This window comes from Oryctolagus cuniculus, chromosome 2 (assembly GCF_964237555.1).
Source record: "Oryctolagus cuniculus chromosome 2, mOryCun1.1, whole genome shotgun sequence".
Taxonomy (NCBI): Eukaryota; Metazoa; Chordata; class Mammalia; order Lagomorpha; family Leporidae; genus Oryctolagus; species Oryctolagus cuniculus.
In genome coordinates, this window is record NC_091433.1 from 133,838,754 (window position 1) to 133,859,142 (window position 20,389).

General features: G+C 50.7%; 1 protein-coding gene across 4 annotated transcripts in view; it reads right to left on the reverse strand.

Annotated features, from left to right (window-relative positions):
* ARHGAP25 (Rho GTPase activating protein 25) overlaps window positions 1-20,389 on the reverse strand; it is a 94,758-nt gene that overhangs the window by 14,487 nt on the left and 59,882 nt on the right. For 3 of the 4 annotated variants that reach the window (XM_008254309.4, XM_070069026.1, XM_008254310.4), the window contains exons 4-5: window positions 17,058-17,174; window positions 2,953-3,160 (exon numbers count right to left, since the gene is read on the reverse strand). In XM_008254309.4, the coding sequence (XP_008252531.1) occupies window positions 2,953-3,160; window positions 17,058-17,174 (325 nt within the window). Of the gene's footprint in view, window positions 1-2,952; window positions 3,161-10,538; window positions 10,779-17,057; window positions 17,175-20,389 lie in introns of those variants that run through there. The other variant, XM_008254311.4, reaches the window with a different exon arrangement.

Genomic DNA, 20,389 nt, shown 5'->3' on the forward strand with positions numbered 1-20,389 from the left:
AAGAGCTGGAGGAGAGAGGCATCCAGGGCAGTAGAACCAAGCACCTGGGGACCTGACTGTAAGCCCTGCCCTGGTGTTTTGTGTCCATTTTGTTGGCTGTTGACTGCCAGGTGTCAGAGTTACCTTCTGAGAAGGCTCCACCGCTACACCGTGAACTCCACCTCCACAGGAGGACGCAGAGCTGGCACGGACCTCTGCCTGTGCCCCTGCTTGCAGGAAGTCTGGGGCGGGGACCATTCACGTAACATGGGGATTTGGGAAAATCCTTTCCTGCTGAGTCACTGCCTAAAAATACCCCTGGACAAAGGCCGGCAAAAGCATCCATGGCAAAATACAATGAGAAGTTCCTCCGAGTGTCAGGAAGACAACCAGCTGACAATTTGCAGATGCTGTGTTCTCCCCAAGTCCTAACATCAAGCCCTAATGTCCTTATTCTCAGTTCACCTACTTGTCTTTCCGGTTTCAGGGGGCCATGTCTTCACTCGACCTCTAATTAATCTCCCCAATCCCCTCAATTCCATTAACCCCAGGTAGTGAGAATCCCACAAAGCCCATCTCCTCCATTCACTGCCCCGCTTCCGGTCACTGCTGCTCATCAGGTCTCTGCTTCAGGCCTCTACGCAGCCTCCTATCTGGTCTCCCTGCTTCCAGTGTTCAATGCGCTGATGCACTGTCCACAGCCCAGCATGGCCATCAACACACAAAACACACCCATGGAATGCATGCAGACAACAAAGAATTTGAAGCAAGAAAAGCAGCATAAACAGTAAGTGTAGAACTCAACTTTTTAAAGAAAAACAACAATTTTCTTTAAAAGGCAATTAAATAATTTGATCAGAGCAAACTTTAACAGCTCAAATATTCAACATTAGAAAAGAGAAAATTATAACCAATAATCAGAGATAGTATAAATAGGTCAAAGTTATAATAAAAAACGCAATTAGCTATATCTGAGTTATTGTCTTAGAACACTGATGCCTACAGGAAAATTCCCAATTCATTTTATCAAAGATTATGCTGATAAGTGGTGCCCACCACTTGGCCCAACTAATTCCTGTATTGGGTCTCAGCTTAAATATCATTTTCTTAGGAACCTCCTGAAATCCACCAAGCCCCTGTTCTAAGTTTTCATAGTTAGCTATTTTTCTTGCTTACAGCTTAGCAGAGTGGACCTTATGTAGCTGTTTCTTTAACTTTTGGCGTTAACTTTTGTGCACCAATTATGCCATGGCTGGCACAGATGTCAGTCACACAGAACAAATTCCCAGCATCATTTTTCCTGAGTTGGCTATTCCTCTAACCCACTGAGACATCCTTGAATGATTTTTTAAAAATCAAGGACCAAGAGCAAATCAGGCAGGAGCCGGGTGGCTTCTGAGTTCAACAGTGGATGGGCCAGCGCTGTGGCATAGTAGGTTAAGCCTTCACCTCTGGTGCCGGCATCCCATATGAGCGCCAGTTCAAGTCCTGGCTGCTCCACTACCAATCCAGCTCCCTGCTGATGGCCTGGGAAAGCAGCAGAGGATGGCTAGGTGCTTGGGCACCTACACCCACATGGGGAACCCAGGATCAGCTCCAGCTGTTGTGGTCATTTGGGGAGTGACCCAGTGGATGGAAGACCTCTCTCTCTCTCTCTCTCTCTCTCTCTCTCCAAATATTCCATAGCAATCAGACACTCCACCACCAACCCCCATGCTGACTTTATAGGTCAGGCAGTTATCTGGAAAATCCCAACAATCACCTCTATTCCTTTTGCCTTGCTGTTTGGATTATTTTAACAATAACCCACCTGTATCTTTTAATCCACTCAAGGCAAATTAAAAACATAAAAAGGGGAAAAGTGGCATGTAAATGTGGGGAGCTTAATGGAACAGATGCCTGCTCACAAAAAACAGTTTACAGTATTGCTGATGAGTCCCTAAAGTGGACAACCCATATCCTGCCAGAGCCCCAGCAACAAACACCCCACCTGGGGCTTCCCAAGGAGGCCGCAGGATGTTAGAGTAATCTCTCTTGGTAAATTAACGCATTGCATGCCAAGGGCAGAAGAACAAGTATTGTTGGTGATTACAGTGGGGGGTGAGGGAGAGGTAGCAATGAGCCTGCCTAACACTCGGGTCTTCACAGTTCCCCCAGGATCAGTGCTACCCCTGCACACCTCCTAAGTTCTGGACAATTTCAGCTTTTGCACACTGGATAGAGCTCAGGCCCATCTTACTAAACTTTGCTTTATGGGCTCTTAACCTGGAAAGAGCAACCCATCCTCTGCCAGCAGGACAAGCGCACACAGGCCGCTGGGGCAAATGTTGCACAAGAGGCAGGGCTGAGCAGCACCAGGGAGGGCATTGTGCTACAGAAGGAAACGTCTGCTGGGCAGCTGGAGAGGGGAGAGGAGCGGGAGGGTGGCAAGAAACGCCGCCGCATTGCTCCATGTGCTTCTAACAGGGGTGTCGAGGAAAAGGCCAGGGGCAAGATAGTGAAATGTGCTCCCCCAAAAAGGGCCCAGGGCTGCAGTTAGAACTGCTCAGTGCTGTGGCTCGGACACTAGCTGAGAACCCCCCCAGTTCTGCTGTGTTGGGAGCCCCGAGGAAGCCCGCTGGCCGTGCCTGTGCAGCCAGCTTAGCTCTTTGGTGCTCCTCCTCTGCCCAGGCGGCGGGCTTCGGGCCAGTCCTCACTCTTCTCCCCTCCTTGGACTGTCCCCTCTCCTATATCTTGCACACCCCTTGACCGTGCCCAGCACCGCTCTAGTGTGGTTGCCACCATCCCCCACACACAGCCTCAGCATACTCTCCTAACTGCTCCAGGCCCCCAAATTCCAAATTATTAGCGAAACAAAAGGCCCTTTCTGCTGCAAGCCAGACTCTTGGGAGCATCTGTGCAAGACACACGCTCATGGCATGGGGGGCTGCTCTCACGGAAGCCAGGCAGAGCGCGCGAGGACAGCCTGCCTACCTGTCGAAGGACGGCCGCTCCCCCGCGTCAAAAGCATCTCGGAGCTGCTTCACCAGGTTGTCCTGGCCAGGCAGCCGGAAGATGCCCTCTTCATTCACGCCACGCTCCAGGATGAACTCTGCACACTTCTCCACCAGGATGGGCACCGGGTGGGGCCCGAACTTCTGCTCATAGGCCACAGTCTCATCCAGGCGCTGGCCAAACACCGCTGCAAAGAGAAAAAGGAGGCCCTGCCCGTCACGGCACCATCCTTGGATGGCCAAACGGCTCCGAGTGCTTGCCTGTGTCGGGATCCTCTGTGTCGCCTGTCACTTCAAAGGGGTCAGTGGGGGCGATACTAAACAAATTCTGGGGAACAAATCACTCATCCTATTTCCTGGAGCTATTAATGTGGGACAGTGTCTGTCCGTGTTCTCATGTTGACTCACATTCTTCCATATTTAACATGATTGGCAGTTTCTATGGAGTATCTGTGTCCTAGGAATCGTGCCCAGCACCCTGCACACCTTTCCCCATTTGGTCTCGACAGCAACCTCAAAGGTGACAGTGCTGTCACACCCACTTCACTATTAGACACTGAGCCCTGGAGCCACCAGTAGACTTGGCAAGTCAGGTGGCATGGGGTGTGGCCCAGTCAGAATTCCAGGAATGGGCATTCGGCCTAAGATAAGAGGCCAGTTGGGATATTCGTGTTCTGCATCACAGTGCCTGAGTTCCATGTCTAGCTCTGATCCCTGACTCCAGGTTCCTGCTGATGCACTCTGTGAGGCAGCAGGTGGTGGTAGCTCAGGGGGTTGGTTTGCTGGGAGGCCTGGACTGGTTGCTGGCTTTTGGCCCTTGAGCCATCGTAGGCATTTGGGAGTGGGCTGGTAGATGGGAGCTGTCTGTCTCTTAAATAAATACATGAATGTTTTTTTAAAAAAATAATCACTCTGGCCGGCGCTGCGGCTCACTAGGCTAATCCTCCGCCTTGCGGCGCCAGCACACCGGGTTCTAGTCCCGGTCGGGGCGCCGGATTCTGTCCCGGTTGCCCCTCTTCCAGGCCAGCTCTCTGCTGTGGCCAGGGAGTGCAGTGGAGGATGGCCCAAGTCCTTGGGCCCTGCACCCCATGGGAGACCAGGAGAAGCACCTGGCTCCTGCCATCGGATCAGCGCAGTGCGCCGGCCGCAGCATGCCGGCCACGGCAGCCATTGGAGGGTGAACCAACGGCAAAGGAAGACCTTTCTCTCTGTCTCTCTCTCTCTCACTGTCCACTCTGCCTGTCAAAAAAAAAATAATCATCATCATCATCACTCCAGCCCAAGCAGTCAGCTCCTGAGAATGTGTCCTTAAGCACAGCAGCAGCAAGCAGCCAGGCTGTCTGTGTCCTGGAACAGCATAACACCATAAGAAAGCATGGTGGCATTTAAAATCACTTAGGTTGTTTACTATGATCTACTATTATAAACACTGCCATAACAGGCATGCTCATTCACCCAGCAGAGGTCTGGAATGTAGGCTGTACAATGTGTAATTTCTAATTAATTGCTTAATTAATTCATTAACATTTGGAGGGAAGAACACAGACGTTTCTTTCTTTTGAATTATTTACTTAGAACACATTTCCACATACAGAATTACAGGGTCAAATGTTTTGACCATTTTTATGACCTGATGGTATGCAAATTGCTTTCTAAAAATATGTTTCCAAATTATACATCCTCCAGCAATGCAAGTGTGGACCAGCTCCACCCCAGTCCTGTCGGCACTTGGCCCTGTAATTTCTCCACCTCCAGCAGTGTGGTGAGATTAGTTTCTGAGCCAAGGCCCGTGTTGCCTACCCACCTTCCCACCATGTCCTGAAGGCATTCCCAGTGGTTTTACTTTTGTCCTGCCTCCTTTTCCCTCTGTTGTAATTAGGGCTTTGTTGTACCCGATCCGTAAGACCTTGGTTTGTAAGTCCCTTGATTCTCCCCGTGATTTTCTCTCTGTCTCTGACTGGTCCTCCCTGTCCACTCTGTGATTCACCGTCCACTCCACCTCTACAGAGAGCAGTACCAGGTTCCTGAACCCTCCGTGTCCGATGTCGCCTGCTCACTGCCCACACCCCGGTCAGCCTGTGCTCACTGTGATCTTGTCCTCTACCAAGTGTGAAACCCTCCTGCTAACGACCTCTCCAAACTGCTGGTACACAGCTGTCCACTCTTCCCTGTTGCCACAGTGATGTTTCTCAAATGCGCCCACAAATCCCTGGGAGCTCCTCACAGCCCCTCCCTCATTAGGCCAGGTGCTGAGAGGAGAGGGAGGCAGATCTTGGAGGAGCTAAGTGGACGTCGGGACTCCACAAGCCCAACCAGATCAGCTGTTTCACATAGCACATTTCAGCGAGGCTTTGTTTGATTAAATATTTCAGCGGATAAAACTGGAAAACCAAGATAGGCATTCCCCAGGTAAACATTCATCCTGGTGCGACTTCGTGCCGTGCTCCGGAAGGCACTCACCCTGACATTTCCAAAACACAGAGCTCTCCTGTCCCCCTGTCCTCAGGCAGTCCCTGTCCTGTCCGGGGTAAACGCCCCCTCTCCTCTCTGCTGGTTGTCTTCCCTGGCCTTCCCTGAGCCCAGCTGGGGAGGTGACAGCCCTGCTCCGTGAACGCATCCAAGTCCTTCTGAGCAGCCCCACCCCTGCTACGCTGTGCTGTAATGATTCGCGTGTGCCTGTGTCTGCCACATGACCACAAGCCCCCCGGTGCTGGGACTATGGGGAGGGTCTAAGGAATCCAGTGATGGGAAAAATATGGGAATATTAAGCTCAATATGTAACATAATAATAGCATAAGGCAGACGGTCACCAATTTTTTGCCAAATTACTTAATGAGTTAATTTGTCTTCAAGCAAGTATTCCCCATGGCCAATGATTATTTTGGCATTTCTTTAAACACTCATAGACCTCTCCTTGGGAAATTAATTCAGCCTCACATTCAGCTTTATGAGTGCCCTGCCATGGGCCAGCAGCTGGCACCTGGAACAGGTGCGTGTATGAACTGGTTCTTGCTTTCAGTTGATCGACCATCAAAAAAAGAACCATGCAAAAATGGTGATAAACAATTAGGAAGTATCAGTAAGCATGCAGCATTAGATCTCTAGCTGTCTGCGAAAGGAACTGGGAATATATGTTCACCAAGTTGGAAGGACATGATTGAAATGATCTGATCTAGAACATAAACCACTGGCGTTAGGAAAATCCCCTTTGAGGGTCCCGTCCAGGGAGGAGCCCTGCACAGGGAGAGGCAGATGCCTCTTGAGAAGCTGAAACTTGGGTTCTAGGATCCCACTGGGTGCTGATGGGAAAAGACAGTCCAAGCACAACATAAGGATGTGTGAGCTTTTGGACGTGAGCTCCGTTTCTGAGGAGGTGAGGAAGATGCCTTGCGGGGGACTGGAACCCAGCTCCTTCTCACGTCCCTCTGCATGGCCAGCTTTCTAGCTCTTCTCCTCACATGAGCCTGTCATCCTTGCCCTGTGCACTGTTTCCAACTCCAGTCTAAGACTTGGGTTCCAGACCTTCACCCCCGAGTTCACCAAGCAGCTCCCTCCCTCTCTCAGCAGGTGGCCTTCTTTCTACACATGGAGGGAGACGGTGGACTCCCTTAGTCCCTGTCTCTCCTACGCTTCTTCCTACCTGTGTCCCGTCCTCTCTCGAGATTCATGCTTTCCTGAGATGTGTGTGCCACTCCTCCCACGCCTTCACCTCTTCATTCTCTCTTTGGATCTTAAATTTTCCTCTTTTTTTTTTTTATTTGACAGATAGAGTTAGACAGTGATAGAGAGAGACAGAGAGAAAGGTCCTCCCTCCGTTGGTTCACCCCGCAAATGGCCGCTACGACCGGAGCTACCCCGATCCGTAGCCAGGAGCCAGGTGCTTCCTCCCAGTCTCCCATGCGGGTACAGGGCCCAAGCACTTGGGCCATCTTCTACTGCCTTCCCGGGCCACAGCAGAGAGCTGGACTGGAAGAGGAGCAACAGGGACTAGAACCCGGTGCTCATATGGGATGCTAGCGCTGCAGGCAGAGGATTAACCAAGTGAGCCACAGCGCCGGCCCCAAATTTTCCTCTTTAATTGAGTCTAGTTTTGTGTCAATTATGCTCTCACTCAAATGACCTTTCTTCTCTGCACCAATATACTCATAGTAAAGATGTGTCTCCTTCCAGAGAGATGGCCACCCTCACAGCCCCCACTTCCACTTGTCACTCTCTTCTCAGCCTCTCAACCCATCCCAGTCTGGATTCCTTAGACCCTCCCCATAGTCCCAGCACCGGGGGGCTTGCAGTCATGTGGCAGACACAGGCACACGCAAATCATTACAGCACAGCGTAGCAGGGGTGGGGCTGCTCAGAAGGACTTGGATGCGTTCACGGAGCAGGGCTGTCACCTCCCCAGCCGGGCTCAGGGAAGGCATGGCAGGGACAAGGAGGTTCATGCAGGGCCAGGGAAGACAACCAGCAGAGAGGAGAGGGGGCATTTACCCCGGACAGGACAGGGACTGTCTGAGGACAGGGGGACAGGAGAGCTCTGTGTTTTGGAAATGTCAGGGTGATGTGCCATCGGGAGCGTGGCAGGAAGCCACGCCAGGATGAACACCTACCTTAGGAATGCCTATCTTGGTTTTCTATCAGATCTGCTCACTAATGCTTCTGGTGGCCTCTTCAAGGTCATGTCCAGCCCACGTTGATTCCACACCCTCCTGGTCTTCTCTGAAGACTCACGTGGTCTCGATTCTTCCCCTTTAAGACTTTCTATCTTCTTTTCTTCTCTAGGTAGACATTCTTCTTAGGAAAGTATATATGATTCTCCTATTTGAATACCACCTATAATCCACTAACTTGTAAATCTGCAGAGCTGGTCCAGATATCTCTATCTCTAGTTGTATCTCTCTCTCTCTCTCTCTCCATGCATACATGCACATACACACACAGAGATAAAACCAGCATCATCTCTCCCTCCATATATACATAAACAAAACACACACTCCATAGCCACCACCACCATCATCATCATCTCTCTTTTTCTCTCTCTCTCTTCTTTCCTCCCTCTCTCCCTCCCTTCTCTGTTCCAATGTGTAATGGCAATTCTCCATCTCACTCTCCTTCCACCTCAAACCACTGCTTCTCCTATAGCCTTCCTCACAAGCAATGCCATCCAATCCACAAGCCAAGCTCCAAGCCCACTCCTAGACACTGAAAATCCCAAATCATCAATATAAGGTACCTGTATTCAACCAACTCAATTAGCAAAATTATGAGTGCTTGAATTTATGCAGTATTCTCCTCTCCCTCCAAATAGATCAGGACACTCTAAATACCTTTCCATCAATTGTCTGTTCTCATAGCTACTGCCAGGATTATTGCAAAAATTTCTTTTACAAATCTATTCCTTCTATCAGAATTCACAAAATTATTCAGCAAGCATAGACTAGGCATGAACTGGGGGTCAGATCATTTGGTAGCTAGAAATTGTGAACCAAAGAATGAAAATGGTCTTGGCTCTTCTAAATTCTTGAGTTAATGCCCTTCCTCCAACTCTCCACCTGGAAACCTGATGGTCCTGACTTTGGACCTCTTCTCAAAGGGGACAAAGTGGTCACTCCCTCTGAGCCTACAGAGCTCCCTGTGTACACTTCTGTTTTACCACCTTGCCTGCCATTTGACGGTGTTTTACCTAAACATCCCTCTTCCACTGCAATGTGGGCTTCTCAAAGGCAGACATCCTGTCTGGCTCACCATCTATTTTTATCTCCTGGCACAGAGACTAGCACATGATGGACCCGTCTCCAAAGTGCTGCTACTACCTGCTATCTCGCTTTCTTCCCACTCCCCGCTCCTTCTCTTTGCTCAGCACGTCTCCAAACCTGCTCCTTACTAGGGGATCAATGGCCTTTCACCATTTTAAATCCAGGCCTTAGATCTTCAATCCTCATCTCCATCGCTCTCACAGCCCCGTGTGCACAGCTAACCACCCCCTCTTTCTTGAGACACCGTCTCACACGGCCTTAGGACACCACACTCTTGCTCCTCCATCTATCTCACCGGCTGCTCCCGCCCAGCTCTCCGGGTGATCCTCCTCCTCTCCTTGTCCTCCAAGTGCTGCAGTGTCTCAGGAGCCCCTTGCCCACCTGCATATGCTGGCCTCATAGTCCCAGGATTACAGTCTCATCCAATGATAGAGACTTTGGACGCTGCATCTCCAGACTAGGAATCAGGCAAAGCTATTGCCTCCGACTAGAGTAACCACTGTGTGCGCCAGATACACGGGGGCATGAGAAAAGGGTATCCTCATCTCTCGAGAGGGTCTAAGTCAGGCTTTGTCCCTCTGCATCTCAGAGGGACATCAATCCACCTCTCCCGGACCTAGAGGCCCAGTGCTGCATGCCAAGCCCTGACCTCTGGATCCTGACTGCCACTCTTTGAATATGGATGGACACAAAGATGCCTAGATGAAGAGAAATCCTAAGAAAGCCAGGGAAAGAGGCTGGTCAAGGAAGAAGAGAGTCACTCCCACTCCATTCTCTACTCCAAGAACCACAAGGACAAGACCCAGGCCCTCATCCTGCGTTGTGCTCTCCTAGGTTCTACCCAGTCCTGCAGGGCACTGGCCTTCTAGGGCTCTCCATACCCTCCGGCAGCAGAACAGGGGAAACCACTCATTCACTTGGAACTCTTATCTCTTCAGCTCAGCCACCATTAGTGTAGGAATTTCCACCTGAGGTGTAAGTGTTAATTATGTTTATAATTATGTATAATCAATTGTTATACATTATAATTATTATTGCATATAATCTATCATTAATAATTAGCTAACTTAATTAAGTCAATGCTGGCAATGCCCTAGGTGCTGTCGTCTGTGCTATCTCATTTGGTCCTCAGGAGAACCCTGCAAAGTAGATAACATTGCTCCATCCTACACATGACAAAACTGGGACTTGGATTAGGAATTCGTACAGTCATATTTACCCTGTGATTCTCTATTCAGTACTTTAATTTCTTTGGTTTAAAGTCAATGAGGTAAAGTTTCAGACACCATCAAATCTCAAGGGAAGGGATTCAGGTATAGGGATGCTTGGAGCTGCTCCCACAGACCTCTCATGCTCTCCCGGGCCAGCCCCACCTCTCCTCATACCACGGCCACCTTGGTCTTCACCTGCCCCCAGACTAAAGCTTTGGCCAGAAAGCGCCCCCTCCCGAGGGAGACTTCACTGCCACAGACTAGGTACCTGCCCACCTCTACACCCCGGATTGGCTAGAAGACCCCAGGATACTGACTTGGTTTGGGGAAGTGAACAAATCAGCTGTCACCTCCTTCCCAACCTTGTTCCTCTTTTGTCCTAACTCGGACACTCATGGGCTCAGACATGAGCCCCTCCTCCCACTCTGCCTCCAGCCCAGCCCAGGCCCCCAGGAGGGCTCCCCATGCACCTGCCAGGCCAGTCCTGTTCCCTGCGTCCCAGGGACTCAGTCCAGGAGCGTCCTCTACGCGTGACAAGACCAGGAAGAGAAGCCGAGGAAAGTGTGTCTAGTGGAAGAAGTGAATCAAGAAACAGGAGCAAATACCTTTCCTTCGGAGCTGAGGTTTTTTCTTCCCGAAATCCCGGCAAAAGAGCAGCGCCAGGGCAGAAAAGCCACAGCCCAGCTCCCATCGCGGCATCTTGAGAATCTGAGGCATAACTGGCCAGGACTCCAACCTCTGTCCTGCAGCCTCGGGCTCTCCGTCCGCCCAAAGCCGGAGGAACCGTCCCTGGCTCCCAGCTCAGCACATGCTCGCTAACGCCAAGCGCAGCTCAGGTCTGAGTCCTGTGCAGAAACTCTGGGATCTGTCGGCACCTGCCCAGGGCCCGTGGCCCCTCCTCCCTACACCACTTCCCCTCCCCACTCACCTTTGCACACAGGACTCTTGGCTTTGAAAGAGTGAACATAAAGCTGTCAGGGCCGCAATAAAAATAAGTGCCTCCTTTTACTTAGCAGCTAATTGTCAACTGCCATTCAGGGGATACCTCGGAGGTGGGTTTAAAAAAAAAAAAGCCACGCGCAAGCCCAACCCTTACCAGCACTGCCCCATATATCAAAGTGTCTGGCACGAACACAGAATTTCACTTAGCATTTAGGAAAGCAGCCCACCCTCCCCTGGAAATGCTTTCAGAGCTGCACGTGGCGCAGTCGGGAGCTTCAGAGTGAATGATCCTGGAGGCGGGCTGTTGGGCAGAGATGCAAATGGGCTGGCAGCCCTGCCAGGCCTTCCCAGGAGACTTGAAATGGACTCCGTGCATCACGGGGGGACAGGCAGGAGCAAGGTTGCCAGGAAGGGCCCTGGAGCAGGCTCTCGCTGCTCAGCCATCCCAGATCCAGAGCCAGGAAAGGAGGACTGGCCTGGGACACGACACTGCCCCTGTGTCAGACTCTGTCACGTGCACATTGGCGCCCCCCAAGCACTGTGTAGATCTGCTCACTTTCCTCCATGTTCACCGCTCTCACAACCAGCTGCCTCTCTTGCCTGGATGACAGCTTGAGCTCTGTGTTTGCTTTCTTGCCTCTACTACGATCTGTTGCCATCAGCTCAGTCCATTCTCCACACAGCAGCTAGAGTGGTCTTTTACATAGGATCTGAATTATTGGCTTCTGGCTGGAAACCTCCATTGGGGCCTTGCTGGTCCTCCACAGAGCTATCTCCACTGTCACGATCTTCCTATCATCCCAGAACCTGCTCTGCCTGTCACAGGACCTCTGTACATGCTCTGCCCTCTGGCTGAGATACCATTCCTCTTCCCCCTCCTCTCTCTCTCTAGCCATCCTCCGCTGGGCCTTCCGAGGTGGGCTCACTTGTCGGTAGCTCACGGCAGCCTTCACTGTCCTTGACAAAGGCTGACTTTCCTACGTGACACTTCATAGTGTCTTCACAGCTGTAGCTCGTGTCTTATTTTGGTCCCCACATAGACTGTGAGTTCTGTGAGAGAAGCGACTTTGTCTTGCTTTCTTCTCTCTTCTTTTTCTTACTCTGGTATCCCCAGAGCCAGCACAGTGCTTGGCACATGGCACATGATCAAGAAACGGCTGCAAAGTAAATGAAGAAACAAGTGCCAGGCTGCTCTTAGGAGCTGGGGGCAGGCACAAGGAGGCATTTAGTGGAAAGCAGTAGAAATTGTCCCCCTTATTGTTCCATTTAAGTAGACAGAAAGGACCAGAGCACTCAAAATAGCAAGGAATCAGATGCAGCACACCCCCACCAGACTGAACTTGGCTGTGCCTTGTGGACTCATGCTGAGAGCAAGTGGGGGGGCGGGGCTAAGTATATGACCATTCAGTGCTTCCATACCACGTGCCTTGCCTTGGCAAACACACAATATGCCCAGGGCCTTATCACTGGGCTGGGCAGAGCAGAACTAGGAACAATTTAAGGCAGAGTCCATATACCTGACAATGACCCAAGCAAAACCTCGGATGGCTGCTCTGAGGAAGAGGACCAGAGCAGGGCTGCACTGAGGACCAGTTTGCACCTGGACCACCTGCTCACTGGTGTTGGGACAGGGACGAGGCTCCAACCGGGGGGCCTGGAGAACACATGGCCTTCTTGGCTTGAGAACGGTTGGCAGCAGTCAAGACAAAAGTGCCTCTGTCCTCTGCCTCCTGGCACCAGGATCGCACCCAGAACTTCTGGGGGAAGAAGTGGTCCAACCTCTCCAGCCAGGCTCCCAGGAGAGGGCTGTACAAGAAGAGAAAGGCCGAAGCACGAGGCGCTGTTCTCGAAGGTAGAGGACCACTCAGATCCGTGCACAAGGCAGCAGAAGCCAGGGGGAGGGCAGGGGCTGTGCGGTGGAGACCATGGGGCCATCTCTCCAGCTGGGAGGCGAGGCGGCGGCAGCGGGGCCAGGGCAGGGTGGGGCACTGGCTCTGCAGATCTGTCAGCACACTGGCTGCTGACACTGAACATCGCGATTGCACTGAGGGGGCACATGTGGGCAACAGGTGTCTGGACAGAGCTTGCTGCTGAACGCAGAACTGTTCGCCTCCAGCTCTCGTTCTGGGCAGTCTTGGTAGCTTGGATCAGATTCTCTAAGGATGTCTGGGCCAAGGCTCATCGCTGACAAGCGTGGAGGAAGATCATTCCAGAGGCAGCCGCCCCTTACTGGCAGTTTCTCAGATACGCTGATCATCCTGTTCACGGAGAGGAGAGCCTCCAGGAGAGGAGCAGAGCGCTGCTTCGGGGAGAGGAGGCCATTCCCCGACCCACTCATCGACTAAATATTTGCTGAGCATCTACGGTAGCAGGCTCTGTTTAGATATGTGGGTCCAGTACTGAGCAAGACAGAGAAAAATAATTCTGGCCAAGGCGAGTGAAGTTTTCATTCTAGGGCAGCTTAACTATGAAGGAAACCAGCAAGTAAAACATTCAGCACAAGAGAAAGCAGTACATGACCAGGTGGGAAACGCAGGAGGAGGGAGGGAGCGGGAGGGCTGGGGTAGGGCGGGAGGGAGGGAGCGGGAGGGCTGGGGTAGGGCGGGAAAGGGGCTCAGGGTCAAACGCCAGGGCCAGGGCCACAGCCAGGCTTATGGACAGCATATCTGAGCAAAGGCCTCGAGGAAGCAAGGAAACAAGCCATGTAGCTCCTTGGAGAAAGAGGAGTCCTGGCAGGGGCAAGGGAAATGCAAGTGCCCTGGGGCAGGAACACGCCTGGGGTGCTTGAGGAAGCTGTTGAAGGAGGGGGTGAAGTGAGCCCAGGGAGCGGGTTCTAGGAAACTAGGTCAGAGGTAATGGGGCGGGGCAGGTAGTGCACTGGAAGTCATTATGAAGCTGTTGACTTTCACTCTAAGTGAGAAAGGAAGTGATTGGAGACTGCTGAGCAGGGAAGGATCCTGGTAAGACAGACTGAACAGGCTCACAAATGGACTGCGAAGAGCCAGGGATGGGGCCAGCGACTTGTCTTATTGTGTATCACCTGCGATACATCCACCCCATATGGGTGCTGGTTCGAGTCCAGGCTGCTCCAATTCCCATCCAGCTCCCTGCTAATGGCCTGGGAAAGCAGCAGAAGATGCCCAAGTGAGCAGCTGCACCCATGTGGAGAACCCAGATGAAGCTCTTCGTTCTTGCCTTTGGCCCAGCCCAGTCCTGCCCGTTGTTCCTATTCAGGAAGTGAACCAGCAGGTGGAAGACTCCTCTCTCTCTTTCTCTCTGTAACTCTGCCTCTCAAATAAATAAATACATAAGATGAAGATGATGAAGATGAAGATGAAGATGAAGGAGGAGGATGAGGAGATGGAGGAAGTGGAGAATGAGAAAGAGAATGAGAAGGAGAAGGAAGCGGCGGCAGCGTGGGCAGGCACGGCTGTGGGGAGATGAGGGTGGAAGCCATGGCTGTGATCCGGACGTGAAAAGGATTCCACACTTTCCACCAGGGTGGCAGTGGCAAAGGTAGTGAGAAGAAGGCAGACTCCAGATGGAAAAGCCACTGACAATTTCACGAGGGGCTGGAAAGACACAGCAGCCACACTTCTCAGTGGAGTCATATTTGGGGGACATCCCCTGCTGATCGAGTCAGCCCATAACAGGGGTAATGACAGGTGCTTCACACGGTGGCAAACCTCCCGGGCCCTGCCCCACACAGGTCTCTGGGTTCCCTCAGGACCGAGATTCCCTGACTTGCAATTAGGAAGAACAGACATCCGCTTTGCCCTGTGGCCTTAGTGAGACTTTGCTCTCCTGAAATGCCTTGGCAGTCTGGGATCTCGGATCTGGGCTCCATGAATAACTCTATGAACGGCCATGGTCCCCATCAGAGTAACACTGTTGCTCCTTGCGTAAGTGGCCTTGCAGCCGACGCCGCCTCCTCCGGACTTTCCGCCACCCACAGGACACATGCTTGACTTGCTTCTCAGGGTGGGGGCCTTCGGGAGAAATTCCCCAGGAGGATTATGACTGAGCACAGCCGCTCCGCATGGCACCGCTCAGCCAAGCATCACAGGAGGACGGATCCTAGTAAAAGTACACAGGGGGCATTTTGACTCAGAGCAGGTGCATGACTGAGCAACAGCCACGCCCACGGTCAAGCACTGGTCTGGGAGAGCAGCAGCTGTCGACATGGTGCACAGTCTCATAACCAGACAATAAGGAAGGTCGCAGCTATGGTCACCCAGGATGAGACAGCATATAATTAAGCTTGAATACATAAAAACCGCATCTCAGCCCATCAGCACAGCAAGGGAAAGCAATGTGTGTAGGCACCGGGAAATGGTAAATGAAACTGCTAGTGTTTTTTGTAAATGCGAAATGCACGTGTTTGTAAGGATGGCTGTGGCGGGTCCCCTTGGGTTGGGGCTGTCTCCCACTCAGGTCATTTCTGGCCTCCAACGCCCACTGGGTGGGTCACCGGCCATGACTGCCTCTCTGCCCCAGGTTCTAGATCCAGGCAGCATCCTGAGCTCAGCTGAAATGGGCAGAATCTTTCTCCAGAATTTGGAAGGCTGAGCTGGTGTTGAAGGGAGATGCATAGGAAAGCTGGGCTGGCACAGCAGTGTCTGGGGCAAGAGTATACACAAGGGGGCTACTGCCTACATAGAAACAGGCATTCATGCAGAGAAAAGCAGAGTAAGAAATTACAGGGACGCGGAGAAATGGACAGGATAAGCTCAAGGCCTGTGCGCTTAAGGCTTCTTGGTAGTTCCTGCCCCTGGTTTAGTTCTGTAGTTACCAACTAAATCTCTTTGTTGCTTGAGCTTATTGGACAGGATTTTTCATTTCTTGTAAACAAACAACCCCTGAAATGCATCAATGAAAATTCAATAGAAACAGAGATGTGCTTATGTGATAAAATAAATGCTATTAAACTGTATATATTTTATTATATCTATCATTTGGAAAAAAGGTATGTACATGAGGGCACTTAAAAAAGTTTGTGGAAAATGGAATTCAAAGATAAGTTTATTTTGACGCAAAACAGTTCTGAAATCTATGCATAGTTGTTTCATAATACACACATTGCACCAACTTTTTGAAGAGCCTTTCTATGCATGGGTTTCAACAAATTTTGCACCAAAATCAACTTTCTTTGAATCCATTTCCCATGAATGTTTTGAAGGTCCCTTGCATAGCAAGACTGGCTAGAAATAAAGGCATAAAATTGCTTCTGATGGCTGGAGGGATCATTTTTTCCCCAGATTTCCATACAATTATTGCGGTGTTTATAATTTTTGAAAGATGCCTCCAGGCTATTAAATTAATATCTAAGCCACGAAAACCTCCATCAGTGATTTGCTAAATGAACCAGGCAGTGTGGTCAACAAATAATTCTACATTTACACAGTTCTGCAGATCTCACAAGATAGGTGTGTTCCTGAACAGCTACAGGAAAATGGTAGCTTGGAGCCCATGCACACCAGTTCTTCTTTCCTCCTTTTCAAAAAGGAGGAAAACATACCAGATTGGCACGTTTGTTAATTTCAAGGTCTTTTTTGCAGGTTTTTGTGTGTGTGTGTGTGTGTAGGGCCCTCCTCAACTGTGGAAACACCACTAGCAGTCCCAGAGAGCTCCAACACTTGAGCCACGTAACCCAGAAAAGTGTTGAACACAGAATTCACATGTCCCTGCAGCAGCCTGGACACAATTCCTGAACCTTCCCCCAGTCATCTCCCCCTCTTCTGGACAGCAACTTTGTCTTCTGTGCTAATCAGCCTAACTTAGACTTTCCGTACAGTTTCTGCCACCAGCCCTGCCAGATCCCAAAAGCCCCATGACCAGGCAAACTCATGGTGCTGCATGAGTTAGTGGTGCTGGGGACCCTGGGTCAGCCGGTTCAACCCATCTATTTCACACATGAGCATTCCTTGGCCAAGAGAGGAGAACAGACGCTCAGGGTATCACAAACATTTGCTGACAAACTGCAGAAGGCTTGGTGGATCTGGAGTCAACTGTGCAGTGACCCAGGGAGGGGAGCCCCGAACCCTCTTTTCTTCCACTGGATGCAGGTCTTGGCCGGGCTGTCACCCTTGAACACTGTTCCTGGGGGATTATGGTTGGAACTCCTTCCACACAGTGCCTGAGAAATCACAGACCTGCCCGGGGAAGCCCGCAGGCATCCTTACCTCCAGAGGGTGTGCCAGCGACTCTCCTGAGGAACTTAACCCACTCCTCCATCTCCGCCTGGGAACTGGCCATGAGCACATAGGAATCCTGTCCTGTGCGGTTCTGGTCCCATGAGGCTGGAGGAAGAGGTAGCACAAATGAAGGTCTTGGAGTGGGGAGGGGGTCGGGGCGAGGGGAAGGGGAAGATGTGAATTCACTCCTTGAGTAAATGGGGCATTGCCAGTCAAACAACACAAAAGCAGTATCTAGTTATGCGCAGAGGAGCAGGCGTCCACGCGGTTTGTCCTGAAGCTCTAATTCTGACAAATCACAGGACACGAGGATTTCCTACTTGGAAGGCTTAAGCTGAGAGCTGCCCCCATCGAGGATAGAAGTCACCTCTTAGCAAAAGGAAGAGGAAGTTCAAGGAGAAATTTCAGTGTGTGTGTGTGTGTGTGTGTGTGTGTGTGTGTGGCGGGGGCGGGGGCGGGGGGAGAGGATAGGATCAGCCCATGTGAGTCCAAAATGACTTCAGTTCATCACACAGTAATGCAAGCTTTTCTCGGGTGACCGTGAGCTGGGAGATGGAAGTGGAGGCAGAGGACAGCAACCCCGGGGGACAGGGACACCTCTGTTGCGAGTCGGTGTTTCCTGTTCAGAGGACTGCCCTCCTGACCACACCAGACCTCACAAATGGGAGGCTCTCCTCCGCAACTCGGTTAATGGACATGTGAAGCTTTTCAGCACTTTCTGTCCCATTTCACTTTAAGATTACAGCCTTGTGGTGTTTCCTGGTTGCTGTTCTCAAATGGACAAAAGGTAGAGGAAGCGACAAGTGTAAGGGAGGAGGAGGCCAAGAGAAGAATGGGGGGAAGTGACAAAATGAGAACAAGAGAGAGGAGGGGGAGTAAACAGGGAAAGAGAGCAAGCGCAGCTCTCAGACCAAGGAGTAGCAGATCTGGGATCAGAACTTCAGCATCGTCCACTATCCACTAACCTCCTTGCAAATGGAAATCTGCAAAGCTGGAACTTTAAGTTGTCCAAAAGGAAAAAAAAAAAAAAAAAAACCAGTTCCTTGGAGGAACAAGAAAATAATAAAGAAAATAAAAGTGATCCCTTTCAACTGTAGGATACTATTGAATTTCTAAGTGCCTTTTGTAAACATCAGCCCATTCTTCTCCCAGGCCAGGCCTGTTTGCTCTGACAGAACCTGTTCTGGCTCCAAGTTCTGTTCAAACTTGTGCTTTCTTGCAGGACAACAACAGATATTCAACTCCCCTTTGGCTCTGGTCTCTTGAACCTAGCCTAATAGCACCAAGCTTCACTATAGTTCACAACTAGTTTGGGACAATCTGATTCTAATCTTTTTATGTCACCAGCTGTCTGACCAGAAGGTCCAGTCCACAGAAAATCTGGCCATTCAGGACCACCCTGAGAGCTGGTTTATCCAGGAATAAAAAGTGCTCATTGCTGAAAGATCTTCTAGGAGTTGCCATATCCCTTTGAAATAGATGAAAGAGTCCATAGTAACAGACCTACAGGTTACAGATGCAGAGCCCCCTGCCCATCAGCACCCTGTGAGTTATGGTCAAACTTGAGCAAGGCCACTGCTCTCCTTTCCTCCACAAAAGATTCTCTGCTAGCCCATATTACTTTCAAATTTGACCTTGGACCAAAGTCGTCAGGCTTCCTTCATCCCCCTGTCTATGTTCCAGTCTACAGTGTGGTCAAGCTGCCTTCTCAGTTCACCCTGACTCCTGGGAGACCCTTTAGTTCGGTCACAGGCAACCTCTTCGGGAAACACCCAGCCCGCAGGATGTGCAGGAATGGCCAGGGAGAGCGGATGGCCAGTGACAAGACGGGTTGGGGATCAGGTTGTTCCAAAGGGTAACAGAAGACAGGGCTTGATGGGCTTGATGTTAGAAGATAGGTCTAAAAGACCAGAGCTGGAGGGAATTCAGTTACCTTTTTTACTGCCTTCAGCTCAACTATTTGGGTAGGACTGGGGATCAAGGACAAGTTTTCTCTGAGGGAAACTGACTGACAATGTACAAAGCCCAGGAACCCAACCCTGCCCTCAGGTGCACACTCCCCAGCCTGGGGAGCACGTGTCACCAGTTAGGCAGACACAGGCCTGCCTGCTTTTGTTATTCTAAGGAACTTCTATTCATTCTTTTTTTTTTTTTTCATTCATTCTTTAACACCCAATTTAGGAGACATCCATTCTAGGGACCTTTTCTTAATATCTCCGCCCCCTCGTGGGGGGCCTATTCTGTAGTCCTTTAACATCTTAGCCTGACCTCTACCACGGCAGGGGCTCAATTATCCTAAACATTGCTCTCCTTATCAGTACAATCCAGCTGATTACTTGATAGTACAAACCCGAAGCCCTGCGCAGAAACAACTTGCTACGTGCACGGATCCCAACAAATGCCTGTAAACCTACCTTTCCTGTTGTCGACACCGACCTTTGCCTTTCCTATATCCAGTCCATCAGCCAATGAGAACTTCTCTGCCTTGAAATGGTGACCAGAAATGGATTACTTCTCACTCCCTTCATTGATACCATCTCCAGCTTGGATTGCTGTAGGAGCCTTCTCACCTGTCTCCCTGTTCTTCCCCTGCCTTTATTAGCTACTTTTTATTCTCAACTCAAAAGACTTTAAAAACGTGAACTACGTGATGTCACTGTTCTGCTCAGAAGCGCTTCTAGCACAAAACCTGAAGTTCTCACAAATGCCTACGAGGGCCAATAAATTCCGTGTCCACCCCTCCCAAATGCCCTACTGCGTCCACTGTCTCATGACTCTATTCTAACCACATCGGCCTCCTGGATGTTCCTGGAACGTGGAAACAGGCACAGGGATCCTGCACTGGCTTTTCCCTCATCACTGGAGGCTCTTCCTCCAGATGTGCGCCAGGCTCACTCTTTGTCCAAAGGTCACATCTTCAATGACACATTCTCTGTCAGCTCTGTTTAAAATGAGTGCCACCCACACCTCGGCCAGCGCTATCTCACCTGCTGCTTTAATTATTCCATAGTACTTAGCCCATCAGAGAAACTGCGCCATTTACTCATCTTCTCTATCGGCTGCCAGTCTCCCTCCACCAAGCTGTAAGCTGCACACAGGGTGTTTTCTTCTTTGGTAGATTCCTTGTCCTACCATACCACCAAGGTGCTCAATAAATGTGCTGGCTAAATGAATGACAGCATCTCCCAAAGTGTTAGGAGAATTCAATGAGACAGGATATGCATGAAAGGAACCTACATCTCTGGTGACTCCCTGGGGTGGGAGGAGAACAGAAGTTACTCAGCTGCAGGTTGGTGGGGAGACACAACCTTGCCCTAGAT